The sequence below is a fragment of the Chiloscyllium plagiosum genome, unplaced genomic scaffold (assembly GCF_037043375.1).
Source record: "Chiloscyllium plagiosum isolate Xiang-an unplaced genomic scaffold, Cpla_swu_hap1 HiC_scaffold_9, whole genome shotgun sequence".
Taxonomy (NCBI): Eukaryota; Metazoa; Chordata; class Chondrichthyes; order Orectolobiformes; family Hemiscylliidae; genus Chiloscyllium; species Chiloscyllium plagiosum.
In genome coordinates, this window is record NW_028270147.1 from 46,916,587 (window position 1) to 46,940,485 (window position 23,899).

The following is a 23,899-nucleotide window of genomic DNA, read 5'->3' on the forward strand; positions in this document are numbered from 1 at the left end:
AAAATAAAAGTATCGGTTGGTAGAAATTATGAATTAGAGCAATTTTGTAACAACTTTAGAAACGTTCACCTGTATTGTTTTGTTTTTAATTTCTCGTTCTACATTTAACAAGACTTTGGGAAGTTTTCAGCTCATGAATGAACTCGTTCATCAGGCGGAGATTGATTATTGACGAGGCATCGCCTGGGAGTGGCACATCTGTGGAATGAAGACAACGTTTCCCACGTCATTCACTTCAGTCAACGAAAGCAGAACACAGAGGTAAACGATTCAAGGATTTAAAGGAACTCAAGTTAACTTAGCAGAATTTGGATTCGTCTTTTGAATTGATGTCTGCACTCATGAACTTCACATCGCGTTGGAAACAGAAGAGTAAGGCCGACGTGAGGTCAGTGCTCATTAAACTCTTGGATTGTTCTAACAGTGGCGCCTCAACTCCTGTCGCTGGGTGTTAAGGTTCATCTGTTTAACGTCGTTCATTAAATAATTCGTGTGTATTTGCACAAAACAGCAAAATAGTGCACACTAAAGAACCAATTTTCCTATTTTCTCTGGAACTTTGGTAGACATTCCGTAATGTAACCCATCGGCGCATGATGCTTTTCCAATTTAAATTTTAAAATTAGTTACTCTCCGCTTCCACTTTTAAACAGTTCTTTAAAAAAAATTGGGTAAAGTCATAACATTCCTTCGTCCGCCATGAGAGCTCCCATCCCATTTCTCATTGGCCCGTTTTCTTCTTAAACTCTTCTCTTCCACCCCCGCCATATGTTTTATAAAACCCTTACAATTTCTTTTTATCGTACCTGTCAAGCATACTTCCCTTGGTTTAACTATCTTTTTCTCCCCTCGTATATTTTCTCGAGATTTGTTAAATGTCTGTCTTACTGGGATGTTTTAACTCCTGAAATCCCAGCTCTGCACTCATTCTTTTGGGATAATGTCTAGTTTATGGTTAAACATCTTTCATTTAACAGTTTCCCAGTGTTTGTCCACTGTCTTCACTGCCAGTTTCTGTTCATAATTTATGTTTGGTGCCTTTTTCATGTTAGAGTTGTGTAGAAAAACAAAATGCCTTTTTGACTCCTTTTCATTTTCAATACTTAATTAAATGTTACTATTCAAAAGAAATTTCCCTATTCTTACATTGCCTCATATGTACTTCCTAAAGCTGGATCCAGTGGTCCATTACAGTATTGTGCAAGTAGGTGCCAAAAACTTGTTATCTCTTAATTTTTGTCAGCTAAAACTTACAGGGGAGGAGGGGACGAGTGGGTTAAATCAGTACTGAATGGGATTTGAGGGAGTCCCACTCCCTCTAGGTCCAACAGTTTGGCAGGACCAGAGCTTTGTGGTTGGCACTGCCGGAACTGTACTCGAGCCCACAGAAAAGGTCCAATGATTACCAGACCCACTGAACTCCGAGGCATAGGACAGGAGGTGTTTTGCCTCTAAGGGATGGGAATAAACGAAATGGAAGAGTGGGTTTTAAAGGTTGTGTGGGCTGGAAGGAAGCGATAAACAATCTTTTTAGGAGTAGGCACCGAGCACTTTCCAGGAAAAAAAGCACTCCTTCATTCCTGTTGATTTTTTTTTAAAAAAACCCGGACTGCCTATACTGTTTCCTAAGAGGTTTTGGACCCTGAAATAATGTTGTCATGATATCACAAGCTTCTGCTTGTGGGGGATAAACAACACAGTGTAGGTGGAGTTTAAGAAAAGGAAAACGCATGATGATGGAAAAGCCTGCAGTCTGGCCCTGTGAATGTGAGAAACATATATATGTGGAAAATCATGCAGAGAAAACTAACGAGCATGATGTAGAAGAGTTCAGGGAATAACTTTTCAATAATATAACAGTAAAGATTTGAGCTGGTGTATCCCTAAACTTAATATGTGGAGTTCAGTCTTAATAAAAAGTGTTATAAAGAAACCCAAGTATAAAGACCATTCTTGATCTATCCTTCTTTTCGACTGGTCTAACCCAAACTGACGGGTGTGGGAATAAAACTAAACAACAAAAGACACCGCAACTGTTTTATGATGTGGACATGGTAATATTGGGGTCAACTGAGCTTTAAACACATTTAGTTGGTCCATAAACACTTAGTTACATGTTAAATGTGTAACTGATTACAGCTGACAATGGGGAGGTGGGCTTGGGGCAGGGTGTGAAGGTGGGCTGGGCACCTGGCCTTTTTACATGCCACTCAAAACACACCCTTTGGGGTATATGATATCACCCTATTGTTAGAATCCAATTGAAAAATGAGTTTTCGTTTACTTTGTTTAATTTAGATGTCTGTGTTATCATTATGAACTTGATTATGGATGTAGGTTTACTCGCTGAGCTGGAAGGTTCATTTTCAGTTGTTTTGTCACCATACTAGGTAACATCTTCAGTCAGCCTCCAGACGAAGCACTTCTGATGATTCCTGCTTTCTATTTTTATGTTTGGGTTTCTGTGGGTTGGTGATGTCATTTCCTGTTCTTTTTCTCAGGGGGTGGTGGATGGGGTCTACCTCAGTGTGTTTGTTGATAGACTTCCGGTTGGAACGTCATGCTTCTAGGAATTCTCGTGCATGTCTATGTTTGGCTTGTCCTAGGATGGATGTGTTGTCCCAGTCGAAGTGGTGTCCTTCCTCGTAATACAGATGAGGAAGGACACCACTTCGACTGGGACAACACATCCATCCTAGCACAAGCCAAACAGAAACATGCATGAGAATTCCTAGAAGCATGACATTCCAACTGGAACTCTATCAACAAACACATTGACTTGGACTTGATTTACCACCCCCTGAGAAAAAGAACAGGAAATGACATCACCACAGGAAATAGCGTCACCAACCCAAGAAACCCATCTATATAAATAGAAAGCAGGAATCATCAGCAGTGCTTCGTTGGGAGGCTCGCTGAAGATGTTACCTAGTATGGCGACAAAACATTTGAAAATGAACCTTTCAGCTCAGTGAGCAAACCTACATCCAGAACCTCAACCTGAGCTACAAGTCTTCTCAACTTGCAAACTTGATTATGTATAGCATTTTTAAAGTATTGTAGTCTCGCAAGGCACTTCAGAGGCACGACATCATGTAAGACACCTTTGGGCAGGTGACCAAAAGTATGGTCTAAAAGACTAGGGTTAAGGGAGTGTCTTAATGGAGGGAAGGGGTGTGGAGAGGTTTAGGGTGAAACTTCCAGAATTTAGGGCCTCCTCAGCTGAAGGCATGACACAATTAAAATCAGATGGTCAAGAGGCCAGAATAATGAAATGCAAATATTTTAGATGGTTACATGAAACCTGAGAGTTTGGAGCTGGGTTGTGCCATTTGGCTACTTGAACTTGCTCCACCATTTAATATAACAGTGGATGATCTGCCTTAAACATTGAAATCCACATTCCTGCCTATGATCCATAACCTTGCACAGCCTTGCTTATCAAGAATCTATTCGCTTATATCTTTTAAAAAATATTCAAAGTCTCTGCTTCCACTGTGTTTTGAGGAAGAATTCTAAAGAGTCTTGACTCTTAGAATTTATTTTTCTCATTTTTGTTTTAAATGGATGATCGCTTATTTTTATACAATGATGTCTGGTTCTAGGTTCTCTGATGAGAGAAAAATTCTTTTCACTTCAACCCTGATGATTCCACTAGGATTTTTAATGTTTCAGTCAAATCATCTCTTAATCAAGCCTAACCTGATCAACCTTTTTTCTTAAGACAACCCACCTATTTCAGGTAGTGGTCTAGTAAATTGCTGCCAATGCATTTTCAATATTCCTTAAATAAGGAGACCTATATTATGCACAAAACTCCACATTTGGTCTCACCAGTGCCTTGGATAACTGAAGCATAACCTCACTTGTTTTATAACCAATTCTTCTCACAATTGACAACATTGTTAACATTCCTAATTGATGTACCTACACGCTATCCTTTTGCGATCTGTGCACTTGGATACTCAGGTTCCTCTGCATCCCAGAGTACAGCAATTTTTCACCATTTAAATAATATGCTTCCTTTTTCGTTCTGTCAAAATTAACAATTTCACATTTTTCCATGTTAGATCTTGCCTACTCACTTTACCTAACTATGTACGCTTTTGTACCTTTTGTATGTCCTCTTCACAACTTATTTTTCTACCTATCTTTATGACACCAAAAAGTGTAACAACTTTACTGTGTTGCATTCATCCAAGTTATTTATATAAATTATTAAAAGTTCAGGCATTAGCAATAGTTTTTGTGGCACGTTACAAAATAAAGACAGATCCAAGCAAATCAGCCTCTGTCTGTATTTGCAACAATACAAAATTGAAAGATCCTCAAAATTGCCCCCAACAATTTCTAACTAGATTCTGTGAATAATTGATAACAGACTCCAAGTTTATTTGCTTAAACAAAGGAGTTAATAATTTATTATTAACACAGTAGTTTGAACAGAGTAAAATAAAACAAGATAATCTAATTAATGTTTATGATTTAGACCCAATCTTCTTTGGTTCTAGTCCCCACTCTCTCAAAGACAAACCAACAGAAACCGTTAAGGGGTAAGTCAAAATAAAAATGAGTGATGTAACTGGCCACTTGACTTCAGTCTCCATGATCCATAGAATCCCATTTGCTGTGATATTATCTTGCTTAATTTCTGAAAATTTTGGTCAATGCAAACAGCCTCCAGTAGTTCTGAATTCTTGTAATGAAGATTCTATTCCCCAAACTTTCAATAAGTTGATAAATGGTGGATAACCAGGGAGCAATCAAATCTCTGTTCTGTGGCTTTGGCAGCCACAATCCTTCTGACAAAAATACAGTTCAAAGCTAGTGCAAGGTTTGGTTTCTCTTTTTTTTTTCCCAGCATTTTCTTTGTTAGGCTGATTGGAACCATAACTCCCTGTGATGTCCTAGCTCATATCAAAACATCTTCCATTTATTTAAGCATAATACATCGGTGGGGGAAATGTCAACAGATTTCTTTGAACAAGAATCAACCTGCAACTAGCTTCCAGGCCTGGCTTCACGGACAAGTATCACTTGTTTGTTTTTCCTTTTTTTTTATAAAACAAATTGCTGCTCAAAGGTCGCCTTCAACTCCTAGCTCCAAACCAAAATTGGTTAAACAAAAGAAAATCAATCCGGGTTCGAACAGAACACCCCTTGTTACAGCTTGCAAACCAGGAAAAGATCCATTTATGCCTACTTTGTACTGTTAGCTAGCCAATTTTCCATCCATGCTAATATGTTACTTAACTACACCATGAGGTTTTAATTTCCGCAGTAACCTTTGTGGATGTTAAATGCATTCTGGAAATCTAAATATACTACATCCAATGGTTCCCTCTTGTTCACAGCAAATGCTCCTATTTCAAGCAGCACCAATAACTTGGTTAGCATGACTTTCCTTTTACAAAACTACATTGACTCTGCTTTGGGCTGGAGGACAGTTCAAACTGAGGGGTATACCAGTCCTGATATAAGGTTCCAACCAGAAATGTCGACTACCCTGCTCCTCTGATGCTGCTTGACCTCCCCACTGATTCCCCAAGACAGCTTTTCCTTCTAAGAATACCACACTATATTACTATTTATATACTTTGGTACAAATATATTCCATACTAAAATAGACACCGTTGAAAGAAATTATTATCTTTACATTTTATTAAACTGATATTGTTTACTTCTCATTATCATAGAGTCGCACAGTGTAGAAACAGGCCCTTTGACCCAGCAGGGCCTTTTAGAGGTTTAAAAACCATGAGGTGCATGGATAGGGTAAAGGTCTTTTTCCTGGAGTGGATGAGTCCAGAACTAGAGGGCATAGGTTTAGGGTACATCTCTAAGTATATGCCAACCAATATACATCAAACTATGCTCATCCCACTTATCTGTATTTTGTCCATAGCCTTTTTGCCATGGCGTATTAATAGTGTCATACAACTTTAGGTTCAACTCGTCCATGCCAACCCAGGTTTTCCCAAACTAAGTTAGTCTCATTTGCCAGCATTTGGCACATATCTCTCTAACCATGCCTGTTCATGTTCCTGTCCAAATGTCTTTTAAATGCTGTAATTGTACCAGTTCATTCCACATATGCACCACCCTCTGCATGAACAAGCTGCTGCTTGGATCCCTTTTTCCCCTCTCGCCTTAAATCTCTGCCCTCTAGTTCTGGACTTCCCCACGCCCGGGAAAAGGCCTTTGTTGTTCATCATATTTGTGCCCCTCATGGATTTATAATTGTCTGTAAGGTCACCCCTTCAGCCTCCGACTCTCCAGGGCAATTTGTCCCAGCATATCCACCTTCTTCTACTTCAAACCATCTAGTCCCGTTAACATCCTTGTAAATATTGCACCCTCTCTAATTTAATAATAATCTTCATTTAGCAGAGTGACCAGAACTGTACACAGCACTCCAAAAGTGGCCTCACCAATGTCACTCATCCACTTAAGTACTTCTGACCCTCTAGGAGCCCTGTTCCATAATTACCGTTTGCTTGATGAAGGTTCACATGTTAGCAGTTTCCAACTGCATTTGGACACACTGTAAATTGCAAATCATTCATTGCTGGGCTGGGCTGAGATTGGCATTTTCAACAAAGGTTCAACTTGAATGGTGTGGGCTGAGGTGCCAATTAGTTAACAGTTAAAATATTAGTTTGGCTGCATTTTTATCACCAGTCTTAAATGTGTTAATGTCAAATTGCCATAGGGAACATCACAATTAAACCAGTAAACTATAATGGTCTGCATCTGGATGAAAGCCACCCTGTGAAAGGGCCCACGTTGAACCTTTCTCCATAGGAATAGCAGTATGATATTGCCTCAATCCTCTTCAGCCACTTGATTAGATCACTGCTGATATGTACAAAGAATCCTAAACAGCAGGTTCTTGATGAAGGGGGTATTAGAATGTGTACAGGTGTGTAAATTGAAGGTATGATGTGAAAGAATACGAAGTGGGAGAGGATACGAGTTTCACCCTCTGGGTGAAAAAGATTTTCTCTGTTTTCCTCTAAAACTGCCACATTTCCTACATTACAACAGGGCCTGCATTTCAAAAGAACTTCATTGAATATAAAGTTGTTTTCAGGATCTCAGAACATGCCAGAATGTGCTATCTTTCACATTTGTTTTAATTGATCTGAACCTGGTGTTGATAACCAATGTTTACAATACACTCAACAGTGAAACGAAATAATCTCGTCTGTGGTTTGAGTTGAAAATCAGACACACCTATCCCATTTTCTCAATCTGGATGTACTTTTAATCAGTAGGTATCTGCATAATTACACTATGCTTTACTCTCTGTTCCCCACCTTTGTGCTCTGTACTGTCAACCACATTACCATGGATTGGCCTATGGCAGACATATATTCTGTACTGCAAAGTATTTGCCACTTAATTTCAAGCCTAAAATATATGCCTTGACTCAAACTGAATAAGGTTTGGGAACTTTCAAGACCAAAATCCTCGCAAGACAGTAGTGATAGATTGAATGCATTCATTGCATTCCTGAAAATCATTGGATTCTAAGATTTAAAATACTGTGTTAAAAATTATGTGGAGGAGCTGGTAGACTGGGGTAGACAGTTAAAAATTACACAGAACAGGTTATAGTCCAACAGGTTTATTTAGAAGCACTAGCTTTTGGAGCGCTGTTCCTTCATCAGGTAGCTACCTAATGAAGGAGCAGCTCTCTGAAAGCTAGTGCTTCCAAATAAACCTGTTGGACTATTACCTGGTATTGTGATTTTTAAGGAGTAAGTGAGGACTGCAGGTGCTAGAGATCAGTCGAGAGTGTGTCGCTGGAAAAGCACAGCAGGTCAGCCAGCATCTGAGGAGCAGAAGAATCGATGTTTCGGGCATAAGCTGTTCTTCAGGAAGGGCTTATGCTCGAAACGTCGATTTTCCCCTGCTCCTCAGATGCTGGCTGACCTGCTGTGCTTTTCCAGCACCACACTCTCGGTTGTGATTTTTAACAATGTTAAATATGATGAGAAACAAATATTTAATAAAGTTAATTTCATTTGCCAAATTAATTGATTTTCACACTGCTGTTTGTTGTCAGGTCCAGTATTGTGAGGCAAATAACAAATTTAATCCACGACTGTTTTAAATGACATTTCAACATCCGGGGTCCCAAGGAGACCTGAGAAAATAAATTGGTTATGGAGAGGGAAAGGGATTTTCTGCAGTCCATATAAATGAAATAGTTCAATTTTTAGTGATCCATGTTTAAACAGTAGTGTGGGGATAGGTAGCAGTGACTGCTTTAAAGTTTATTTAAAGTACAATACACCTACCATACTCACCTTGTAGTAGAGGCCTTTAAACTTGAGCCGATAGTGTGCTACATGCTCCTGCTACAACTTAGCAGCCCTGACTGTGTCTTTGAGTAGTGTCCTCCGTTCCTTCTGATGCCAATTATGCCATCCTGCCCAGGACTTTCTGAAGTCCTGGATCCTCTCATGGCTTGCTCAGAGATTGGTGTAAGAGAAGCCATGGGCACTGATATCTGTATTGAGGAAAGAGTGAACTATTCTGTTGGACAGGATTCATTTGAAACATAATGGGATCAGTGACATGGCAAATCATGTAAGTAACTAGGTTTGTAAATAGGATTTAAAACTATTTAGTGAAGAAGGTTTATAGAATCCCTACAGATATTTCGAAGACCATCCCACCCAAACCCCACCCCCAGCTATCCTTGTAACCCTGCATTTACCATAGCTGACACAGCTAACCTACACATCTCTGGATACTGAGCAATTTAGTATGGCCAGAGCACTTGGAGGAAACCTGTGCGGATGGAGCGAATGTGCAAACTCCACACAGCGCCTGAGGGTGGAATCAAATCTGGGTCCCTGCCTCTGTAAGGCAGTAGTACTAACTACTGAGCCACCATTACCACTTTTCAGTTGTACAGACCCTTTGGTCCAACTCATCCATGCCAACCAGACATTCCAATCTAACCTAGGCCTATTTACCAGCATAAGACCTATATCTCTCTCAACCCTTCCTATTCATATATCTATCCAGGTGCCTTTAATATGTTGTAATTGTACCCACTTCCACCACTTTCCCTGTTTTGCCTTTAGCCACAGCATTTCCTATTTGTTAAGTTTATCTTTACCTGGAAGAGAGAAATTGGTGACTGGGTGTTTGTATGTGATGCCTTGCATATTTTAAAAGCTGTATGATCCATCAGAAATTATGCCTATGAAAAATTCAATGATGTGAAGTGCATGAGTGGCAGTCTTTAATTCGATGTGTACTGTCTTGAGCCAGTGATGGTGCAGTTATTGAGAAATGTGATTTTGAGATGGATCTTACCTTGAACATTTGTGTCAAAGTCGTTACATTTCTTATGATTGTTGAAATGATGCTCCAGGGTGAAGGGCTTCTGACTGTCACATTGACACTATCCCCTCGATCGGGTATCTTTTCTTTTCTACCTCCATGATCTCTTTACATTCTGTGGGTGGAGCTCCTTCTCCACAAGGACTTCCTGTATCAAACAAGAGAATCTGAACACCCTCTGTCACTTGAGAGGTTTTTCTATGTTGGCTCCCATGCAGCCAATGAATTCCACATCAGCTTTGCAAATAGTTGAGTGCAGGCTGCAAGTATATGAGGAAAATTTGAATCTAATCCCTACTTCAGTGATGCTGTTAGGGAAATTTTCAACAACACAATAGAAAGCTGACTTACCTTTCTTTAGAATAACTCCAATGTAATGGATTGAGTAAACGTTCATTAACTCATTAATGAAGTAGCAGCAGAAATCAGATGTTTTTGTAAGTCGTAATGCAATCCCAAGCTTTGACGTTCAGGTGTCAAATGTGATAGGTAGTTGGGCGGTTTTGCAGGAGTGTAAATGGATTCCAGATGCTACGTCTTGTTACTCTGTCTCTACAGATGGTCTCAGACCTTCTGAGCTGCTTCAGCATTTTCTGTTGTTCTGGCAGCACTTTCATTTCTAGGGTTCTCAAATAGATGTTATTGTATATAGATTGTCTTGTTCAGGTTTTAATTATTTCTTGAAATTATTTTTGAGCAGGTCACCCAAAGCAGACTTGAAGGTGGCGTTGGATGAATGTGTGGCAGCCCTGGACCTATTCCTTAGCAACAGATTTGAAGATGCTCTGACCAAACTTCAGTCCAAGTGAGGAGCATTTATAGCTTTGCTCAAATTATTTACCTGATTTGCTTTATTAAAAAGCCCCTGAATAGTCAATTTCCCCAATGTCTCATGCATCAGTTGAGAAGTGCATTGACCAGTCTGTGATTCGGTCAACACAACATCTACAGCAGTGTAAATTTATGTAGGATAACATAATATTGAAAGGCATTTCACAAGTACCATCAAACAGGATTAGGTACCCAGCCATAAAAACACATTGGGATGTGACTAATCGCTTGACGGAGGTAGATATTAATGAGAGTCTTATAGGGGAAAAGAGAGAAGCTTGAGGAGATGATATGGGGAGGGGGATCCTGGCAACTGAAGACACAGCTGTGGATGATGTAATGATTTAAATTGAGAGATATCTCTCAATCCAGAACTGGAGGATGTTAAAGGGTTGTAAGACTAGAGAGGTTTATAGCAGCAGCGATGAGGCTATGGAATGATTTGGAAACAAGTATGACCATTTTAAAATTGAGAGATTACTGGATCAGATACCAATATAGGGAAACAACCAATAAAGGGTCCTGGCAGAGAAATTAAATACCACATGTAACGTGCCAAATGACTGGAGGATAGCTAACATGGTTCCTTTTGCTCAAGAAGAGCAGCGGGAATAGGCCAAGTAATTTTGGACTGGTTAGTTTGGATGTCAGTGGTAGAGAAATCATTGAAAGAAATTCTGAAAGACAGAGCTAATCAACATTTGGAAAGGCAGGGTTTGACCAGTGATACTCCACATGCATTTGTTAGAAGGAATTCCTGACTGACAAATTTAATTGAGTTTTTATAAAAGTGACTAAACATATTGAGGGTAGTGTGTTGATGTGGTGTACATGGATTTTAGTAAGGCCTTTGACACCGCTTCAAATAGAAGGCTGGTTCAAAAGGTAAGAACCTATGGCCTTCAAGATTTGCTTGGAAATAGGAGGCAAAGAGTGCCTGTGGAGGGTTGTTTTTGTAATTTGGAAGCCTGTGACAGCGCTGTGGCACGAGGATCGATGCTGGCACCATTGCTGTTTGACATCCAAATCGTTAACGTACATAACTGTCGAAAAGGTATCAATAGTAAGTTTGCAGATGACATGAAAATTGGTGGTGAGGAAAATGGTCTCAGACTATAGTCTGACATCGAACATTTGGTAAATTGGACAGTGATAAGTTTGAGGTGATGTATTTTGGGAGGTCTAATACGAAAGGGTTTAGACAATGAATGGCTGATCCCTGGGGAGTAATGAGGAACTAAGGGGATATATACGCCTTTAGATCCCTGAAAATGTCAGCACACATAGACGGACAGGGTGGTGAAGGCGGCATGCAGGATGCTTGTCTTCGTTAGGCAGTGTAGAATATAGGAGCAAGGAAATTTTTTACAGCTTCCTAAAACATTGGTTAAGCCACAGATGGAATGCTGTGCAGACCTGGTGGGCACATTCTCAGAAGGACCTGATTGCCCTGGAGAGAGTGCACTTAACAAGATATGATCTGAGATGAAAAGTCTCCATGATGAGGATAAACTAGGTGAGCTGGGTTTGTTTTCCTTAAAGCAGAGGAGGCTGAAGGGGGGGGGGCGGGAATCTAATTAAGGTATACAAAATTATGAGAAGCATAGCCAGAGTAATCAGGAGAATATCTTTCCCATGGTAGACATGTCTAAGACCAGAGGGTGTAAGTTTAAGATGAGGAATATGTAATTTAGAGGAGATCTAAGAAAAAAATATTGAACAAAACAGAAATAGAAATCTGGAACATGTTGCCTGAGAGAGTGGTGGAGGTGAGTATTCTTGCAAAATTTAAGAAGCATCTGGACGAGCCTTTAAAATTCCAGGGCACAGTAGGCTATGGACCAAGTTAGGATAAATGGGATACGAGCCCTTGCCACAGAATAAAATGGCATTTCCCAAGTTTCACATGATATCTAGTTATGATCTTAACCTCTTGAGAACTAATTTTGGCTCAATATTAAGATGACACCAACCTCATAGAAACATGGAAAATAGAAGCAGGAGTACCAGGAATATGGCCCTTTAAGCCTGCTTTGCCATTCATTATGATCGTACCTGATCATCCAAGTCAACCTGTTCCTACTTCTTCCCAACCCCGACCCTGACCACACCACCCCGCCCCCCCCCCCCAAACCACCAAATTATATTTGATCTCTCCAGCCCCAAGTGCCATATCCAACTCCTTCCTGAAATCTGATTAGATTCCCTACAGCGTGGAAACAGGCCTTTCGGCCCAACAAGTCCACACTGACCGTCCGAAGAGTAACCCATCCCCCCCCCGCTGACTAATGCACCTAACAGCTATGGACAATTTAGCATGGCCAATTTATCTGACCTGCACACCTTTGGAATGTGTGAGGAAACCGGAACACCCGGAGGAAACCTCCACAGACACAGGGAGAATGTGCAAACTCCACACAGACAGTTACCCAAAGCTGGGATCGAGGCAGCAGTGCTAACCACTGAGCCACCAAGCCACTCCGATCATACAACACTTTGGCCTCGACTGTTTTCTGTGGTAGTGACCTTCATAGGCTCACCACCTTCTCAGTAAAGAAGTTTCCCATCATCTCATTCCACAGTTTGCCCCATATCCTCAGACTTTGACCCCTGGCTGTGGAAACCTCTGTCATTGGGAACATCCTTGCTGCATCTATCATGTTAGAATTTTGCAGGTTTTTGTGAAATCGCTCTGCATTCTTCTGAACTCCAGGGAATACAATCCTAACTGATGTAACCTCTTCTTCAATCAGTCCCACAATAACCAGGAATCAGTCTGGCAAATCTTCACTGCACTCCCTGTATAATTGCAGCAAGACGTTCTTGTTCCTGTGCTCGAATCCTCACTATAAAGGTTAACATACCATTAGTCATCTTTACTGCCTGTTGCATCTGCATGCTTACATTCAGTGACTGTTGTAAAGGGTCTCGCACATTCCCATCTCTCAATTTATAGTCATTCAGAAAATAATCTATTTTCCTGTTTGTAACTATCGTAAAGAAGTTGAGCAATATTTTTCATCGAGGATGATCTGTGCTCACTGCTAGAAAGAGTGAGGCCGAAACCCTTATCTAATTTTAAAAATACTGAATATGCAAGTGAAGTCTTGTAATTTACGGGGCTATGATGTAAGAGCTTGAAAATAGCTCTTTATGAGCTGACATAGACAAAAAAGGCTGAATGGCCTGTGTCCATGCTAGAAATCATGTAAACCAACGTGTTTATTGCTGCACCCTGGAATGCATATTACATTAAAGTAGTTGTTAGAGATTGAGGTTTCACTGCATTCATCGCATTTGTTCTGTAGGCTGCTTTGGCTCACTTAAGGGTGGAGGTAATTGTTATTGTGTTCTATTTTTCCATAAAGAAATTGCCACGAGGCTGGGTGAGTAAATGATTTACCGATTCTAATTCCAGTCTCATTGAGTCATTTTGCCTGGCTGCATAAATAGAACATTTCCTATAATAACCAAGATTCACTTCTCCAGGTGGTGATGGCAACAAATGATGGTCATACTAGAGAGACTTGCATTGCGTGTACAAAATAAAAGAAAATAAATGTACTGTCATATCCAGGATGAGACAAAAATCTCCATCTTTTTCAGAAAACTTGGATTTCTATCATTGTACTTTACAGTATATTCTGTAACATTTGTCAGACTTACTTAGTATTTGAGAAGATATTTCTCAAGTTTCTGTCCAACTCCCAGAAAAATGGAGACCTTGAATGTGTATAGGATAGCTGGAATTTGTTGTGGTGTGAGATTGCTGTGTGAATTGAAAAGCATTTGAATTTTTACTCCAGTGACAATTACAGGAGCCTGCTTGAAATCTCTATCTGTTCTTTCAATTTATCCACTTAATTTAAAATTAGTTAGAACTTCTGAAACAAACTAGAGAGGAACATTTGGGCATTTTAAAGAAAAAGAATATATGAAAGTGCATCTATGATATTAACAATAATACGCAGTTGTGTAATTATTAATGATGTGTACTGAAGGTTGTGCCAGCTTCTCACTGGTATGTTCTGAGAACTTGGACTTAAGACTTTGAAATACTTACACTTTCTACTTAAATACGTTTGTAATATTGAGTCGGCATCATGTTGAAGAAAGCACCTTAAATTACTATTGATTGATTGTTTTGCTGAAGTCAATATTTGGATGTGCCAGTGTTGGACTGGGTGTACAAAGTTTAAAAATCTCACAACATCAGGTTATAGTCCAACAGGTTTATTTGGAAATACTAGCTTCGGAGCTCCTGCTCCTTCATCAGGTGGTTGTGGCCAAAATGATGATCATTGTTAGACTATATCCGACCATAAATTTACTTCATGACTTGTCTGCCTATTAAGAGTTATCCTTGCGCCTCAAGAAGTAACTGTTAAAGAAATAGCATACATCCGACAGAAATCATAATTGAGGTACTAAGAACAATTGAGGTTATTGGTGAAATAAATTTATGATCAGTGAATTTGTCAAGATGTAAATCCTGTCATTTTGTTATTTATATTAACTGAGGTTGCTCTCGTACAAAGAGTTATAATGTAAACGATAACATTTGAGGAGGAGAGATCTGGATATTTTTTGTTAACGATAAGAGAATGAAAAAAAAAGGGACAGCTAAAATAATCAGTCAGATTAGCCACATCTCATTGAATAGTGGAATGGACTCAATAGGATGAATGGGTAAATAAGATGAATTATTTTTAACATGGTCTGCTTTTAATGTATTTCTTATTATAATTTATCTTTTACTTTAGCTGTTATTTTTATAGTAACTTCACAAACCCTGGAGAATGTATATTGAAACATAAGTATACCTGAATAATGGTAAAAATGTTGATTCTTTTTTTCTGTTGAGAAGTGAAGTTTAAAGTTGTCATTGTAACTCCTTCAGGAGATGATTCCTGATATTCATGCTGCATTGTGATTCTTGATATCATGGGAATTCAGAATCAATTTAAGCTTTGTCTTAAAATATGCTGTTAGTGTTGTAACATGAATTGCACCATGCCTCGTTTTCCATTCCAGTAAAAGAGTTTGGGTGATGGGAAGGAGTTACTACCAGGATATCTTTCAAAGTTTCTTTCAACAGTTTTACTGCTTGATAGACAACCAGCTTGACAGGCTTTGTCTGTCACATGAAAGCATCCAGGGAATACTGGGACATGCAAGGAGACTGACTACATGGAGAACTCTGATATTCCAAGTGGTTACAGACATTGTTCAGAGGGGATGTGGGCCTGGTGATGGAATGAATCAGATATTGCTGGGTTGGGGAAATTTTGGAAAGTCTGACATCAGTTGAGTACTTTGCTGTTTCTGAAAGTCTGATTATGTGGTAAGCTTTTTGGGCCTTGGATCATTGTCCTGCACTTCTTGGCTTATAGGTGTATATAATGAAGACACTTGCTTTGTGGATCTGGCCATTCACACCTCCTTCTACATGACTCTGGTATCTGTGCATTAAAAACAAAAAATGAGTTGAGGTGCAAGCACACAGTCTCCTTAAACAATTTTCCTGATTGATCCGCCTCCAGAGAGTGGTTTGGTCACCCACCTCTTAAAAGCAAAAGTGGGTGGATTGTGTTTGCCATTGAGAATTTCAAAACTTTTACCTTCACTCCCACTGACCACACAACCATATTGTGGGCTAAAATTTCCATTGCATCAAATATGGAAGAGGTGGATTTTAAACCACATAGGATAATAGTTGAGAATGAATATAATAGTGGAAAAAATCCTTAAAAGGAAGGAACTATCGAATGTACCTTTTAAAGTAGACAGAAGAGAAGTTATGGTGAAACATACTGAAGCAAATAAAGAAGACTGAGGAGTATGAATGTCCAGAGTATCAGAAATTACATGCAAATATAAAGTCTTGTTTTTGCAATCAGGAGCATTAATCAGAACAGGGAAATTTAATAATGTAGCCTTCACAGAAAAGAGACCAGCAAAGAAAATATTGAGGAGAGATTGAGAAAGGAATGTAGTCTTATTAAGTAAAGGCAACACTTCAGTTGTGGAAAGCATGGCGATGTTGCATGTGGAGTCTAACAGGAAAGCATAAGACTGTAATAGTTCCTTTATGTTGGGAATATGGGAGTAAAGAAGTCAAAGATGAGACTTGTCTTTGAGATAGTAACAATTTTTATTAAGTCGGTCCCGAATTAACCTCCGCTGGAATGGGTGTAGAATCCCATGCTGTTTACACCAATTGGATTCTCATCAGCCATGCATGTAACTGAGCCAGCTGGTCCCACAAGATGTCTGAATTGCTGTAGCAATACCATGTATATATTTTTACATGCGTGCTATAACCACGGATAGTGATGGTAAAACTGCAATTTCTTTATTCACATTCAGGACCATCTTGTGTTTTTGCATGCCATTGGCACTTGTTGAAAGGATTTACAAGTTGATAGCCAGCCTGTTTGTTTCAATAAGTTTACTTCATGATTTCACAATGTTCCTTTGACCTTCTTTTATTTCTCATATATATGCTGCTCCTTGCTGATGTTATCCACTATTAAGACACTTTCATTTTCCATCAATGTTTGGAGTGAGGCATTAACCTCGTATTCCTTGCTCAGAGGCAAGGATGCTATGATTCTGCCACAAGATCTCTGACTCAGGCTAAACTGTGTTAAAATTATAGTTTTTAGGCAAACTGCAAGAGAATTACAAAAATCCATCCCGGACCATTTCAATTACTCGCACCAAAATTTAACTCTTCCTTTTATTTTCCAGCTTAATTCTGGTTTGTAAACTGCTGGACTAATTGAATGTCTTGGGGGGAAAAAAATAGAGCAGGGATGAAAAGAAGTTGAAGCATTATATTCAATTTTCAGAAGGGGCTCAAGCAACCAAAATAACATGCATGGTAATCAAGGAAGTGCATAGCTTGGCTCATGGACAGACAGCAGAGAGTGAGGAGACATGAATCATTTTAGTTTGACAGATCAGTAGCTGAGATTATATGGGAAACCTGTTCAAAACTTTTTGTTGTCTGTTTATGTAAAAGATTTGGGCTTGGGCACAAAAAAATACTAAAATTTGCTGTCAAAATGACATTTGGAGAATATGATAAGCTACAAATAAGACTGCAGTAAATTATAGGGAACCATAACTTCTTTGAGTTAGGTTGGTAGCAGATGCAGTTCAAGAAACAGATTTTTTTTTTGTTTCATGCATTATCAGTTTGCATACACAATGCAAGCTACTAACCTTTGAAACCACTTGGATTATTTTTGTCTCATTCACAGTAGGCAGTTCTGAGTACTGTATCGGAAAGGGGGTCCCAATGAGAAATTCAGTGTTTGCCATTTTAATAGTGATAAATAAAAGAGCACAGATAGGAGGGAAAGACAACTGGGTTCTGCATCATCCATGCTGACTGACTCCTAACAAACTAATCATCTCCCATTGACAGTAGCAGTACCATTAACGAATGCATGCGCTCATTGAGCAGAAACTAAGCTTTTGACACAGTTGACTACACTATCCTCCTCTGTTGTCTGTGTTATTTTCAGCTAGTTAAGAAAGGTCTTTTGTGCCTTCCTTCCTATTTACCTAATCATAGTCAGAGAATAACCTTCAATATTCCCTGTTTGTTTCCATACCATTTCCCTTTAAGCATCTCTTATTTCTCATCCACATGCTCTTCTTCATTGATCTGTAAGCACAGCATGAGATTTTCATGTGTCCATCGAGGACACCCAACTCTGTAGCACCATTGCCTCTCTTGACTTAATTGATGTTAAATTACAAGATTATTTATCTGACATCAGACCTGGATAAGCAGAAATTTCTTCAAGTTAAGGACTAGGAAGATTGAAGCAAATAAATTCAGTTTCCATGCCCCATTTCTTAACTTCTAATTCTGTTCTACTTCCTGGCAGCAGTCTGAGATTAACATGCTCTGTATGTCATTTTGGTGTCACATTTGACCCTCAAATGAGTTTCTGAACTCATTCAGTGCCAATTCTGTCTATTTCCACCTCTCTGATATAAGTCAATTTCACCAGTCTCAGCTTTTCTGTCGAAAACCTCAATTGTGTCTTTCATACCTATAGATTTGACAATTCCAAAACGCTCCTGGCTGGTTTCCCATGTTGTCATCTCTGTAAACTTTGAGTTAACTTAAGACTCACCTGCCTGTGAACCTCCCATCAAGTCTTTGTCCTTGGTCATCCCTATGTTTGCTGACTTTTGATTTGGCACCCTGTCATGCAACATCTTGATTTTAAAATTCTCATAGTTTTCAAATGTCATTGTCCTCACCCCTTTTTATCTCTGATCTCTTCCACCATATAACCATGTACGAAATCTGTGTTTCTTTATTTAGGCTCTTACACATTCCCAATTTTAATGTAAATGATCAATTGTCCAGGTTGTAACACTTCCTTTCCTTTTTAAAATCCATTTTATCGACCAAAGTTTTGGTCATCTGATTTAATATCTCCTCCTAATTTGACTTGGTGCAATTTTTTTTAATATATATTATAGACACAGTATATAATGCTCCTTGGGATGGCTTTATTACATTTGAGTTTCTATGTAAATATATATGTTCAACGTAGTAGCTCTGAACTATCCTCTTGAGAATCATTTGGGATATACAATAAATGCTGGACTTGACAGTGCTACATATATCCTAAGGATTTGAATTTTAAAAAATACTTTGTAAAAAGTGACTTTTGAGGAATTATACAAGTGACTCCTGGGGGAATGGCAGCAGGCGATGTAGAGAAATTTGAAATAGTACAATTTATAAAGAAGAATAGTGAACAGAGAAAACAATGGTAATGGAGGCATTTCAAAATTGGGGTTTCCAAATCCAAATGTTGCTTGAAAAAAAGACACATTTTATCGAGGCATTTTGACAATTTTTTTTTCTCAGGGACTAAATCCGTAATTATATATCTTTTAAAGATTGGAATGAAGAAGAGAGCGTGTAACAGCATTAGTGATTTTCTGGATTTTACATGAAAGGAGATGAATAAAATAAAGTGGTGATTTGGTATAAACATTTTGGTTAAGCTGAAATTGGCACATAGAATACAGAATTGGCATTCCATTGTGAAAAAGAAACTTGTACATGATAGGAGTTCATTGAAATGATGCTATGCTGTAAGTTTATAGCTATGATTACAGTTGAGAACTCTGATTAAAAATAAGAGCAATACCTGAAATGATTGCCTTGTATGATGTGAGTTTTATGATTGCAGAACATATAGCTTAAGCAATAACTTTCTTAAGATTGTTGATGTTTTGCAAGGAAGATACTTGAACAAAATGAAAAAGAACACTTTTAATAATGGTATTGTGAAAACTTTTTTTTTTGTTTTATATAGTTTTAAATAGTAATCTTAAAGTAGAAATGTTCATTTGCTCCGTTCCGTACGATGTGTTGTTACCATGCTTTATGGTTGTTTGTTCATTTTAATTTTTAAAATAAAGACTGCCCTTGGTAAGTAAAGTGTTAGCTTATGCAATATTTGGCTGTTCCTATTTGATGAACCAACATATATTATCCTGAATTGCAATAATTAGTGAGGTTTCTTAATAAGTCAGTAAAGGCAGTGTCAATTTCCGTATCCTGTCATGCAGTGTAAGATTTGAATTATGTTTTATTGGCTGGCAATCTAAAATATATTAAGACTGTCCTATATCTCCTCCAGACTGAGAGCAGTTGAGAATCCAAGGCCTTCAACTTACACGCATGTGGGCAATTAATATTTTTGCCTTTTCAAAGAGATTCTTTAACAAAAAGGCCCAGTGTGTAAATGCTTGGCTTCGTGGGTATCTGTTTGGTTCTGTTTAATATTCTTGTGAGCATTTGGCATGTGCTGCATCCAAATTACCACTGGTGATATGTTTAAACAAGTCTGCTGCAAGCTGTTTCTTCTTTCAGATTCTTGGGCAATAAAGGAATCTAACTTTTATCGAGAATAGAGTAAATGTTAAAGGCAGAAAGCTGCAAATAACGACCGAAATCGCTAAGTGGCAAAAACAACCTCTTTATTCAGCAACCACTGTAGGACAGTGGTAATAGAATCCCAAAATACAGTTCTTACATATATTAAAATTCCATCACTAAGGTGTTACATTGTTTTATCTATAATACACAAGGTTTGGGGAAACAAGAAACCTTTCAGCTCAGTGAGCAAATCTACATCCAGACCTCAACCTGAGCTACAAATCTTCTCAAAACTCGCTAAAACAAGACATGGCCTAAACATTTGCGAAGTATTACTCCTAATAGGATTCATTAAGAGGTCTGTCACATAATTAAGAGGTGTTAGTCCTTTTAAGTTAGTAAATGTTAGTAAAAATACTAGGCCTATATGTTCTAAATAAGTTAGAAATGTATACCTGTTCTTCATAAAAGAATATTAAACTGATTTTAATGCAGCTAGGTTTCTCAAATTTGTTTACTATTTGCCAGTGTGAGTTTCATTTCATTCATACAATTTCATGGAAGTGCTGTTTTATCAGTTAAGGGGATAGTAGCCCTGTTTAAAAAGGTATTGGGGAAGTAGTTTGGTGTTCTGTAATCTGTTCAAGTATGATACACAGTTGTTAAGGGCCGATTTAATATTAAAACATTTTGTGGAGACTTGATAGGAATGGTACTGTTTGTGATATTGATGTAGAAATAGACCGGATAAGGGTTAAAGGTGAATGGGTTGAAAGGGATGTTTTAACTGTAACCTATATTGTAATAGTAAATATATTACAAAATAAAGTTTTGTGGATGAGTGAAATGGTGTATAGTAAATAGCAGGTTTGTAAAGAGTTAAAAATGAACGAATGAATGGGAACGTAGCATTAATAAATATAGTGAGCTGGTGAATGATAGCCTATAATACAGTACCTCACAACCACATGCTATTTCTTCTTTCAGATTCTTGGTAACCAATGAATCTAATTTGTACCTATAACACGTGTAAATGTTAAAGGCAGAATGCTGGAAATCAGAAACATAACAGAAAATACTGAAAATGCTCAACAGGTCAGCATTCAGTGGAGAGAAATTGATGGATAGTATTTCCAGTTAGTGACCTTGCATCAGAGCTTAACCCAACATCTGAATAAACATGTGAATTTGAGGGTATTGGATTCTTGTCGGTTCTCTCTGAAAGTCTTCACCAAATTGTATTAATGCATGTGTCAAATCCTGAACAAAGAACAGTACAGGACAGGAATGGGTCCTTTGGCCACCATGCCTGCACAACACATGACATCTTTCTAAGCTAAAAGCCTTTTGCCTCTACGCGGTCCATGTCCCTCTATTCCCTGCCTATTCATCTATCTATCAGGATGCCTCTTAAATGTTGCTATTGTACTGCATCCATGACAACTTCTGGCAGCGCATCTCAGGCATTTAACACCCTTTGTGTAATTTTTTTAAAAAACTTCCATCACAACTCCTTTTAAACGTAAACCCAATCTATATAGATTGAACATAGAGAGCATCATAGTGTGGTATAGCCAACTGCTCTTTCCAAGACTGGAAGAAGGGCTTTTGCCCAAAACATTGATTTTCCTGCACCATGGATGCTGCCTGACCTGCTGTGCTTTTCCAGCACTATTCTAATCTTGACTCTAATCTCCAGCATCTGCAATACCCACTTTTGCCTGCAAGAAACTACTGTCCTGAACACAACCTAGACTATCCATTGACTCAATCTATACTTGCCATTGCCTCCGAAAAACAACCAACATAATCAAAGACCCCTCCCACCCTAGTTGGGCAGAAGATACAAAAGTTTTTTGAATAAACGTATAAAAAAATTCAAGAACAACTTGTTATCAGACTTTTTATGTGGAGGTGCCAATGTTGGACTGGGGCGGACAAAGTTAAAAATCACACAACTTTTGAACAGACCTCTCCAATATTAATTCTGTTTTTTTCTCTCTCTCTCTCTGCACCTTTTCTGTGGCTGCAGCACCATATTCTGCACTCTGTCTGCTACTCTGATACAGTTTATATGTACAATGTACCTGTTATGGCATGTAAAACACTTTCACTGTGTCTCAGTGCATGTGAAAACAATAAATAAATAAATAAATCAAGCAATCAATACCCAGTAGTAATTGACATTTTCTACCCTGCAAAAAGGGTCCATCTATCTGTTCTATCCATGTCTCTCATAATTTTGAAAACTTCTATCAGGTCACCCCTGATTCTTTGACATTGAAGTGAAAACAAGCCAAGTTTGCCCGATCTCTCTTCATAGCTAGTCCCCTCTAAACCAAACAACTATTTCTGCACCTGCTCCAAAGCCTCCACATCCTTCTGATAGTATGGCCACCCGCACTGCACACAATATTCCAAACGTGACCTAACTCAAGTTCTGTGCAGCTGCAACATGACTTGGCAATTTTCTTATTTTTTGATTGGAACAATCAGGCATGTGCCGCCTTGACCACCTGATCCACTTGTGTTGCTACTTTCAGAGAACTGTGGATTGTATGCCTAAGTCCGTCTGTAGTTAATACTGGTAAGGGTTCTGCCATTTACTGCCAAGTTAGACCTTCCAAAATGCATTACCTCACATTTGTCTGGATTAAACTCCATTTACCATTTCTCTGCCCAAGGCTTCAGCCTATCTATATCATGCCATGACCTCCACAATCCTCCTGTCTATCTATTCTCCTCTAAATCACATGTGTGTATATATATAATTACAAACAACAGGGATCCCAGCACTTATCCCTGTGGAACATCAATGGTCGCAGATTCCCAGTCAGATAAACACTGTTCCACCATTACTCTGTCTACTTTGACCAAGCCAGTTCTGTATTCATCTATGAGCTCACCACAGTTCCCATTCACCTTTTTGTCTCAGCCTTCTATGCGGGATCATAGAGCCAACATCCACTGTCCTGCCCTCATCAGTCACCTTTTTCATTTTCTCAAAGAAAAATGTGATCAAGTTTGTAAGACATGATCTCCCGCACAAAGCCATGCTGCCTGTTGCTAATAAGCTTACATTTTTTCAAATGTGAGTAAGTCCTATCCGCTAGAATCTTCTCCGATTAATTTCTCTACCACTGACAAAAGGCTCACCATCCTGTAATTTTGTGGATTATCTCTGTTTCCCTCCTTAAACAAAGGAACAGTGGTGACTATTCTACAATCCACTGGGATCTCTCCTGTGCCTAAAGAGGATATAAAGATTTCCTAAAAGGCTTCAGTAATTTCCTCACCTGCTTCTCTCAGCATTCTGGGATAACTCTCAACAGGACCTTGGGACTTAGCTACTTTTTAGTGCTCTTCAAAACACCCAATGCCTTTTTTCTTTTCTAATATTGACATGCCCTAGAATATTAACAAAACTCTCAATCCACAATGGCCTCCTTTCTGAATACTAATGCAAAGTATTTGTCAAGGACCTAACTCACTTTCTATGACTCCATGCATATTTTCCCTCTTTTGGCCTTGAGTGAACCTATTCTTTCCCTAGCTCCCCTCTTGTTCCTTGTATATGTATGTATATAATGCTTTGGGATTTTCATAGTATCACAGAATCTTAGTGTGCAAGAAGAGGCCATGCAGTCTATTGAGTCTGCATTGACCCTCCAAAGAGCATCTGCCCTAAACCCAGCTCCCTACACTAGACCTATACTGCTGCATATACCACAGCTAATCCACCTAACCTGCACATCCGTGGACACTACAGACAATTTAGCA

At 38.7% G+C, this 23,899-nt stretch overlaps 1 protein-coding gene and 1 long non-coding RNA gene across 3 annotated transcripts in view; one reads left to right on the forward strand and one right to left on the reverse strand.

Annotated features, from left to right (window-relative positions):
- The window catches only part of LOC148149141 (uncharacterized), a 134,134-nt gene that overhangs the window by 10,280 nt on the left and 99,955 nt on the right, over nucleotides 1–23,899 (reverse strand). The window lies entirely within an intron of this gene.
- ttc39a (tetratricopeptide repeat domain 39A) overlaps nucleotides 103–23,899 on the forward strand; it is a 101,559-nt gene continuing 77,762 nt past the window's right edge. Inside the window, exons 1-2 of the mRNA XM_043699215.2 lie at nucleotides 103–388; nucleotides 10,064–10,168. Coding sequence (XP_043555150.2) covers nucleotides 330–388; nucleotides 10,064–10,168 — 164 coding nt within the window. The 5' untranslated portion in view covers nucleotides 103–329. The remainder of the gene's footprint in view (nucleotides 389–10,063; nucleotides 10,169–23,899) is intronic.